General features: G+C 34.2%; 1 protein-coding gene across 1 annotated transcript in view; it reads left to right on the forward strand.

Moving 5' to 3' along the window:
* LOC117110405 (protein retinal degeneration B-like) overlaps nt 1–5,563 on the forward strand; it is a 52,893-nt gene extending 47,330 nt beyond the window's left edge. The window contains exons 17-21 of the mRNA XM_033253101.1: nt 1,414–1,562; nt 1,901–2,050; nt 2,728–2,911; nt 3,528–3,656; nt 4,015–5,563. Coding sequence (XP_033108992.1) covers nt 1,414–1,562; nt 1,901–2,050; nt 2,728–2,911; nt 3,528–3,656; nt 4,015–4,266 — 864 coding nt within the window. The 3' untranslated portion in view covers nt 4,267–5,563. The remainder of the gene's footprint in view (nt 1–1,413; nt 1,563–1,900; nt 2,051–2,727; nt 2,912–3,527; nt 3,657–4,014) is intronic.
* The last annotated feature ends 4,973 nt before the right edge of the window (nt 5,564–10,536 follow it).

The following is a 10,536-nucleotide window of genomic DNA, read 5'->3' on the forward strand; positions in this document are numbered from 1 at the left end:
GCGAATTTGAGCGTATCTCGCTTATTCTTGATCAATTGTCTTCCAACTTTGAGTATGTTGTAGCTGAGGCAATTCTCTTTCATGTATGTGACATTTTTTTTACATTTTGGTGACGACATCATGGTCAAAATATTGGGTTTTTCTTACCCCCCCCCCCATCTTTCTTTTGTCCAGCCCTTGATGACCCCATAATCACCTTAATCAGTCGTGATTTCTGAATCATATTTAGTGGGTATAAACTTCAGGTCATGGTTTAATGTTATGTACATTATATATTTGTGCGCGCGTAATAACGCGAGCGTTCGCGTGCGTCAAAATTAATATATGCTTTATATCATGTCTTTTTTTAAATCAGTTATAGCTCCTTAGGATGAAAGGTGACCCCTAACTTTTATTACATATTCTGAAAGCACATGAGCTGTAGATATGATTATATATATCATAATAGCTGATCGGACATTGTGACGTCATCATATTGCCATCTGAATTAAAAAACAAGAAAAAAATTCTATTTCTTTTCTCAAAACGTTGATGACGTCATATCATCTTAACCATTTTGTCATTTCTGAATAATATTAAATGGGCTTATACTTCAGATCAAGTTTGAATGTTAGATATCTTACTTTTTGTTTGCGCGTCTTAACGTGCGCGTACGCGTGCGTCAAATATTACATATGCTTATAATTATGCCTATTTATAATCAAATATAGCTCCTTAGGATGAAAGGTGACCCCCCATATTTATTACATATTCTAAAAGCACATGAGTTGTAGATATGATTTTATATATCATAAAATAGCTGATCGGACATTGTGACGTCACCATATTGCCATCCTGAAGTAAAAAAAAACTGAATTTTTATATTATAAATAGTATGATTGATCATTACTCCTTCACCAACAGGCGTTTGTCAATGAAAGTTGATACATATATATCTCATATCAGGAAACAACAGTGACATTAAGATGCGCACGTGCGTCATGACGTGCGCGTACGCATGAGTAAATCTTTTAAAATGCTCAAAATTCTTTTTTAACAAACTAAATTAGCGTATTTTGCCATTATCAGCATTTAATTATTGTTCAATCCGCCTCGCGCACACTTCCTCGTGGGTCAAAGTGCGGCGGATCACCTAACTCAAATCTAGTTCTTTCATTGTTGATGTTCAGAATAATTATTCAACAATAATAATAAAACAAGAGTACAATTTAGTTTTGTCATCACCATTCCTTGCTAAAATATAGATATTCAAATTGTGACCTGGTCATGTGGCCTAACCTTCTGTCATTTTGTACTTTCCTATTGTTCATAATCTTAAATCCAGTTTTTGCAGTTGTGCTGTAGTTTATTAGCCACATGTTACTTAAAATCATATAAATGATCCTAGAAACTAACCCAACTGTATTGGTGCAGGTTGACCTCTTTGTGATGACCCAACCTCCGAACGGTGAGTGGGTGCACTTTGACACACTCACTACCAACAACCATGGACGCATAAATTATATCATACCACAGGCACGCAGACTTGGTCATGGTATATACCCAGTCAAGATGGTTGTCAGGTAGGAATATTATATTATATAAAAATACAAGAACAACCAATTACTGGGGATGAAAAAGGGACTTTTTAGAGGGATAATTTGCATCCAAGAGAAAGTAAATTGGATGAAGTTAAACTTTAATGGAAATAATATGAAGATTTTATGTAGAGCCTAATACTCCTAAAAAATAAGTATGCTCACATTGTCTTTGCCACAAGAAAGAAGATACAAAGGCTGCGATGAAATCCATTTTGTTGATATACATGCAACAATAAAAAAACACTAATGCACATAAAGGCTGAAATCAGTGCCTCTTTGCCTCTCTATTCTTATAATTATATTTATTTCCATTTCTTCAGGGGGGATCACACGTCTGCGGATTGTTACCTTACTGTGCTGCCACCATGCACTGACTGTGTTGTGTTCAGTATCGATGGGTCATTCACCGCAAGTGTCTCAATTATGGGTCGTGACCCCAAGGTTAGAGCAGGGGCAGTGGATGTAGTCAGGTAACTTTTTTTTTATGTTAATTAATATTAAGTTACTTAGTATTCATTTAAAAAAAAATTAATATTTAATTAACATTTATTTTATTAACATTCAGAATATAAAAAATAATTATTGATGGAAGTAGTTTTATTCTGCCAGAGGAAAGACATAGGATTTTAAAAAAAATCATATTTCCTCATTTATTCGAATCCAAGACCCGCTGATTATTGTTTGGATGCTCTAGCAATAGTGCTATGAGGCCAACGTGGTGTACTCATAAAAGTCATGTGATCTGGCTATTATGCATTCCATAGTTTCCAATAGTTTGATAAAGAAATGAATCCTGATTGGTAAAACTGAAATGGTATGACACAAGAACACAATACAGTAGCAATAACAATGACTTTTTTCTAAACTTTCATTTTAATAATAATATTTATTTTCTTAAAAATTGTTGTATGCCCATATGTTCATGATGTGCCTCTATATTGTTATAATGTGATGTCATCGTGACCATATTTAGGCATGTCATTTGTTTTTGTCTAAACAGGGTTTTATGTGACAAAACACTGTAATATGACCATATGTTGGTGTATTATGACATTATCATGCCCATATATGGGCACATCACACAGATTTGTCACATAAAATTTAATAATGCTGACAGAGTTTTGTCTTACTTTTCTGAATTCAACAGACATTGGCAGGAACTGGGCTATCTGGTTATTTACATTACTGCAAGACCTAGCATGCAGAAGCAGAAGGTTGTGGCCTGGCTGGCCCAGCACAACTTTCCTCATGGCATGGTTCAGTTCTGTGACAGTATCACCACAGACCCCCTTCGACAGAAAACAAACATCCTTAAAAACCTAATTGACAATGTAAGTGTTTAAAATGATATGTTATGGTGGTGTGGTGATGATAATTATGGTGACGGTGATGAAGGTTGTGGGGTGAGGATGGGTTTTTGTGGTGGTGATTATTATGGTGGTGGTAATTATGATGTTGTTGGTGTTGATGGTGATGATGATGATGGAGGTTGTAGTGGTGATGTGAATGATGGTGGTGGTGAGGGTGGTTGTATTGGTGATTATGATGGTGGTGGTGCTGATGGTGGTGGTGATTGTGCAGTTGGTAGGTGGTAGTAATGGTGATAATGATTTTAACATAATTAGTAAGAAGAAAACATCAAAAGTAGTTATATAAACTAAAATAATGTCATGTATGTGTATGTCAAATCTCTCTCAAATAGAGATTAAAACTATTCAAATATTTAGTATAATAAGCAATTAGTAGAGCCCCGCATAGTACACTATAGGAAAATTATTATACGAAGGTTAGATTTAATGCTTGAAAAAATTTCCTGAGGGCCTGCGCGTCCACTAATAGAAAAATTAGTGGACGCTGGGGAATAAGCAAATAACATTGGGCGTTACAGTGATGATGTCACGATTGACTTCAAATAATGATTAATATTAATGTTGACGTCACGTTTAGGCACGTATAGTGATACATGCAGCTTATGGTTCTGGTAAAGACATCTCAGTGTATTCATCAGTTGGAATGAAGGCAGAGCAGATATACATAATTGGCAAAGCTTCCAAGAAGCACCAGAGCCAAGCACAGGTAAAGTTCATTATATAAAGAGTATTTCTTATGAAAAATTCTATACATTTTTTGGCCTTGGATGTGAAACCTCCTTTTGCCAGGTGACCATGACAATTGCTCTGTAGTGTTGGGTTTGATACATTTTATTTCAGTTTATTATTGAAATTTCTCTATCTTCTATTTTAAGGAGTAGAAGTAGTTTAGTCATATCATTTTTTTTAATTCTCTTACTCCTCTCATATATTACATATAATATTAAATGAAGTACAACATATGGTAACAAGGGAGTACATTCCTTATTTGGTAAAATATTCATGCATATATTTTTTACCAGTTTTTCTCACTGTTGATATTTATCATTTATATTTATCAACAGCTGCTTTCTGATGGTTACTCGGCTCATTTAGAACACTTAGTTCTCACTTCATGCCCTTCGGCAGGTAATTCTCGTATGGTGCTACGAAAAGGTTGCTTCTCCTTGCCAGGATTCGGGTCCTCTGCTCGCAGTGCGAAGACCACCGCTTATCGATCAAAGTCGTACCAGTGCACAGCAATTCCAAGCGGTCATGGTTACGGCTTGGGCCCACGATCAATGAGTCAGAGCGATCAAAGGCTACCAAGCAAATGAAAACGGTTTTTAAAGTGAAGAATGTGTCATATTTGGCTTAAATATAGATTGTTAGAGGAGAGAATGTATTTTTGATATTGTGAAATTCACAGCATGGCTCAATAGGGTGCAGATATGGTTTACTGAAGCCAATGTTGAAAGATTTCCAAACTGAAGATTGTTAGACTTCGCGATGGAGAATTCAAGAATTTTCTTGAGGGACTGGTTTGAACGATTGAATGATTTTGTAGTGAAGCTGGTCTGTATATATTTTGCTATTGTTATCACTGTTATATTTTTGCAATAGAACATTTATTGGTTGATCCATCCAACTCTGTGAGATATATACATTTATTGTATGTTGAGCGTAATCTTCCTGCTTGTGTACCAATATGAAATTTCTTTTGTTAAATAACAATGTTTAAGAAATAAATTGTATTAAAGAAATGCATTAAAAAATAATGCAAACTTGTTTTTATATCTCAGCAACCATAGACATATCAAGCCATGTATAGTCCAGGATGTACTTGTAACACACATATTAATTCTATTAAGTAGAAAACTCTATTCTTTCATTATCTTAGGCTGGTATATATTAGATGGAAAAACTGATTGTGATAATTAACCAGTTATTTGTTGATGTTTTATTTTTTTTAAATACGATATTATACTTTCACATTGAAGAGCAAATAAACTTATTTTAAAGCCAAATGAATAGAGTTATTTTTAGAAAAAAATCCCTGTAATTGATTTAAACATTAGATTATTATCTAACAAGTTTCTGAACCACCAAGCTAGTACAGTTGTACTCTTTTGATGATTTAATATTCTGTATATGAAGGTCATATAAACATACAAGTATCTTTGCTGCAAATTTTTGATGGCCATTTTTAAGTTGTTTGCTGTTGTAAGATTTTCAACCAATCAGAACTAACTGATTGTTACTTTGAGCTATTAGTATTCTGGATTGATCAGACTTTACTGAGATTTTCCTGACCAATTTTACTGTAGAAGATATTAGGTCGATTTCCAGGTCATCCAATGGAGGCCAAATTATGTTACTTTATCTTTGTATACTTTTATCAAATGTCGAATATGTTGGACTAATAGTGTAAAAATGTGCATGTGCATTAGGAAGGTATATTACTTGGAATGGTGTGCCAGCTAAATGAATAATGTGTGTTTAAACATCATCATATGACAACACCCACTCAAATTTAACATTAGAATATTTAAATACTCAGAAAGTGTAATGCCACTATAAAGGCCTGTTTATACTATAACGATAACGATAAAAAAGATAAAAAGCGATTGTTTTTATAGAAAATAAAAGAAATAAGAGAATTTTTTACACTAGGACGATTCGATAACGATTTATCGTGTATATGATAACATATTTTAACAAATCAAATCAAATGACGTCACAATCATGGAAAAACGATAAAATCGTTGCTAATACTACGATTTTAATGTCTTTCCATGGTTTTGACGTCATCTGATTTGATTTGTCAAAATACGTTGTTATCGTATAACAAATAAATCGATATCAAATTGTTCTAGTGTAAAAACTTCTCTTATTTCTTTTATTTTCTGTATGAACAATTGCTTTTTAGCTTTTTTATCGTTATCGTTAAGGTATAAACAGGCCTTAAGAATTTTTAATTATGAGCAAGACTAATTTATTACCTTAGACAACAAATTTGATCTTTCTATAAAAGCCATGTTACTAGTACATATCTGTGTAATGATGGTACTCTATGTATTTTTTTACTATGTTATTGTTAAACATAATTTTGTAATTTTTATTTTATTTGTAATGAAATTTGCTATTTTGTCCTTATTTCTGTTGCCAGTGCAGTTATGATGACGGAAATTGGGATTAAAAGGATGACTATGATGATGACGAGGATGATGGTAGTGATAATGAGGTTGATTATCGTCCTCATTATCATCATCCGCATCACCAATTGTCATCATTAAAATCACCGGAATCATCAGCATCATTATCTTCCACATCATTATCATTATCAGCATCATTGTAATTGTCAAAGCGGCATCATCATCATTTGTCATCATCGTCAATATTGTTGTATATCATCATCGTAGTCAGCAGCATTATCGTCATCATCATTGTCATAATTATCAACATGATTCTACGATGATATTATTATTATTATTATAATTTCTTTATTGTGTTAATGTTGTATATATATAATTGTTTGTGGGATTTTTTTTATATTGATAATGCCCTATTATATAATTTTTTTTTTAGATTTCAATTTTAAATAAATGTGTAACTCATTTTTGGAATGATATTCAGAATGACAGTAGTAATAGTAGTAGAATTAGTGGTAGTAATAGTTAAATAGTAATAGTAATATATTTCAGTAAATACTCATATAAAGTGTACAAAAGTCTGCATTAACATCAAGTGCTAATAGGTTTGTTCTTTGATGACAATTGTGCAATCGGGCAACGTATGTATTTTATGTGTGTGTGTTTCACCTTTTGTGTCTTCACACCAACAAAGTTAGTGGTAGAGAAATTTTGGTGTATATTTCAGAGAGGGATTATATAACGGTTCAGTAAGATAAAACATTAAGCTTCTAAGTGGTGTTGTGTACAAAAAAAAATCAGATTTATATCAGAATAGGCACTATAGACAGCGTTGTAATTTTGTATCGTTTGCATTTTATTCTTTATTTCAAAATATATTAACAATGGATTCAGAATAAAAAATTCAGAAAATTTACATACCACAAAAACCAGTGGTGGATAGATTGGGATGTCCAACAGTGGTTTAATATGGATTATATATCTTTGACAGGATTTGTTCTTAGGTTAGAAACCGAGAGGGGCGATCATGATTAATTAATATTAATTGAGTATACAGTGCTAATGTGATGCATATGCCTACTTCGTACAATTTAAAACTGATGTGTACAATTTTCGTCACGTTTTCAGTTAGGTTTTTCACGTTCACTGATTAGTAACACATTCCTTCATATTGATATGTGCTTTGTAGGAGAATTAATGGGCATGAAAATTATTCTTTAGCTTGTCTAAATCCTGCTACCATAAGCTTATTTTACTGACAAATGTTTGTTATTTTTTCAAAAGAAGTTTAGTTTTGAACCTCAAAATGTGTGTGCAATAATTGTATATAGATGTAGGTGTTTTGCTGATTCACAATTCAACTTTCTAGCATATAAATCCCATATTGTTTTGCCTTGATTGCCATTTATTCCAACCGAGACTAAAATAATTATACTTCCCGACATTCCCTGATTGTAGATTAAGTTTGATTTCTGTTGATTTAATGTGGCTGATATTTCAACCTTTTATAAGCCTATTTTTTGGTTGGCTCGCTTACAAAATATAAATCCTACTACGCAGCATCAGAATAGTAACTGACCCTCACGATAGTTCGAGAGTAAAAACAGGACTTGAGGCATAAACAAATTAAGATACTATTTACGAATATTTTAATTTGAGCGGTTTTTGTTTGAATGGTTAAAATAAAGGTGGAGTGATTGATACATCAATGAATAAAAGTGCTTCATCAGTATGTAAGAGCTTAAGATTATTCTAGTACTGACACGTATAATATTTTAAAAAAGTGTCTACGTTGAAATGTAGATTTGAGCTTTGAAATTAACAGTGCCATTGATAGTAGAATATAAGCCAATCAAGTATTATGTTGTCTGTAATTAATTCAGAGTCCGAGACTTTATTAAGTGGCGTATCTAGGGGGCCATGCAGGGGGGGGGGGCTGCACGCCATTCCAAAATCACCTTATTTTGCGAGTTAGCGTCCTCCACTAATCATCAAGCCTCCACTGATCATCGAGGCCTCCAGTGATTATCGAGTCCCCCACTTCACCTCTGAGCACCCCATTACCCCCCTTCCCCATTAGCGCCTCCATTAGCACCCCCATTTCAAGACTTCTAGATACGCCACTGACATTAATTAATCAATTTGTTCAACTTTATTTTAAAGTGGGTAGCTCTTTCAGCATGGCTGATATGAAGTAGCCCACTTAAACAAATCAACGACAAAACAGTATAAAATTAAAGTGAAAACACGAAAGAAAGCTATATGGAACACGAATTATACAAGGAGATAAAATTGGTAGGTACAAGTGAAAAAGGAAACAGCATATCAGAGCTAAAACCCGGAATTCATCAATCAGTCAATCAATCAATCCATCTGCTAATAGTCAATCAAAAATAGGCTTTGATATGTTTGGTAATGTTTTCTCTCAGATGTGTATGCTTTTCCCAAGAATCTGCCTATAATTCCAACTTACAGTACAGTATTTTTTTCTCATCGATACAATTATTAGCTTTTAAATACTATGAGTGGACCAGTGCAAACTGGTTGAGCTTCATTTTCCGCAATACATGGTTTTTAGTAAATCTTTAAAATAAAGGCAGCCAGGCTATTGTTACACCAGTCTTAAACAAATTGCTGATCCTGATGGCAGCTATTTAGCCAAGGGTGTGGGGAATGACCCTGTTAAACCTACCTGTAAAAATCTTAGTGATAAATGAGTATGGAAAAAATAAGAACAAATAGACCATATTCTTTTTTTTCATAGGCTTCTTATAGGACCTATACAATCCTGACTACAGTTTTATGAGTGATTGTTAATCTGGCCTCAAAACCTGGACTAGGAAATAACCAAAATGTTCTGTATGGTGTTTCTGGGATGTTTTAATCTGTAATATTTCATGAATATTTACTGTATTACCATAAACCATATTGCAGTCATTAATATGTGGCTGGGATAATCTCGGAATCATGCTACATTCCCTTCCTCCAGTGAGGACCTAGGGACTTTCTATTACTTGGCCTCAGAACCCGCCTTCCCCCTCCCAGTGGCGGATCTAAAGGGGGTCAATAGTGTGGCTAACCACCCCTCTTCGGTTACCGTGCAAAAAAAAATGGTCACTCTTCTTGAGTGCTTCTCGTGTATACATTTTACGTGTAGTAGTTACTCTGTTAACACATCTTTCTATTTTAAGCTTAACTTCTTTTCAGATGAAATCTAAGAGCGTCTAGCCGTCTACTAATTCCAGAAAAATTTCAAATGAGAGGGACTCCCCTTCCAAAATCACCCCCCCCCCCGCTCGCATTATCCACCTACTATTACTAAATCCTATATCCGCCACTGCCTCCCGATCAAGGAGTCTAGCTACGGGGATGTCTGATGGGATGTTAATATTTTAATTCAATCCATACATACAAAATAACATCCAATCAGAGTTAGGAGTTCGTTTAACTGATGTAACAACGCTCAATGGCTTAAAGAAAACTGTCAACGGATAGGCCACTGTCAGCCCATGCATGCACAACCCGATTGTTGGTATAACCAGGGAACAGTAATAGAATATTATGTCTAAAGTCATTGTTAAATAAGACGGAAATCTTGGTGCCGACTGTCGTCAACCGACGCGACGCGACGCGATATTCGTCCTCGTCACTCCCTCACATGCACTAAATTCCACTTAGACACCGTCTTGTTTTGGTTTAAGCATGTTCAAGTTCGGGAACGATTTCACTTCCAACTTCTTACTGACAAATTTCCCAACTTTGCCAACTAAGTCTGTTTGTTCAATACTGTAGCTGTTTCGGTTTTCCCCCTGTCCATTTCTCGGGTATGCTTTTTCTTGTTAAGTTTTAATTAATTAACGATCAAGTCACTTTTTGTTTGTAAAACACGTGATCAATTCGCATTAATTTTCGTCCACTTGTTTTATGTCTCGCTATTCTGATTTATTGGACGTCAATCTGTTAGTTTACCTGTCCGTACGTCACACTTTTGGTTTTGTAACACGTGATTCAGTACTTCTCGTCTACCTTTTTTCTGTCTCGCCTTTTTTTTTTCCTATTATTTTATTGGATGTCATTCTGTTAGTTTACCTGTCTATTATTTGTTTTGGGTTCAACTTGAATGTTCTTTAATTCACTTGGTAATACTATAGTTACACTTGTGTCTCTTGGGAAACAAGGAATTGAGGAAATGAAAAGTCAATTTACGGAAATACGTGCGTTTGCTCGACGGCGGTACAGCAATTGCAATGTGATGACAGGTAAATGCTGCTGAGTATTTGTGTCAAGTAGGCACTGAACTGAAAGCGAGGTAATTGGGCAAACCTTCCGCCATATAGGCCTATATAAAATGAATTTATTGCAAAATGATCCGTCCATCAATTTAAATATCATTAATAAATAAATAAATCTATAAATCATTTATCCAATCGGCAATTTATATATATATATATATAT

The sequence above is a fragment of the Anneissia japonica genome, unplaced genomic scaffold (genome assembly GCF_011630105.1).
Source record: "Anneissia japonica isolate Jap-2015-1 unplaced genomic scaffold, ASM1163010v1 scaffold285021_len193445_cov190, whole genome shotgun sequence".
Classification (NCBI taxonomy): domain Eukaryota; kingdom Metazoa; phylum Echinodermata; class Crinoidea; order Comatulida; family Comatulidae; genus Anneissia; species Anneissia japonica.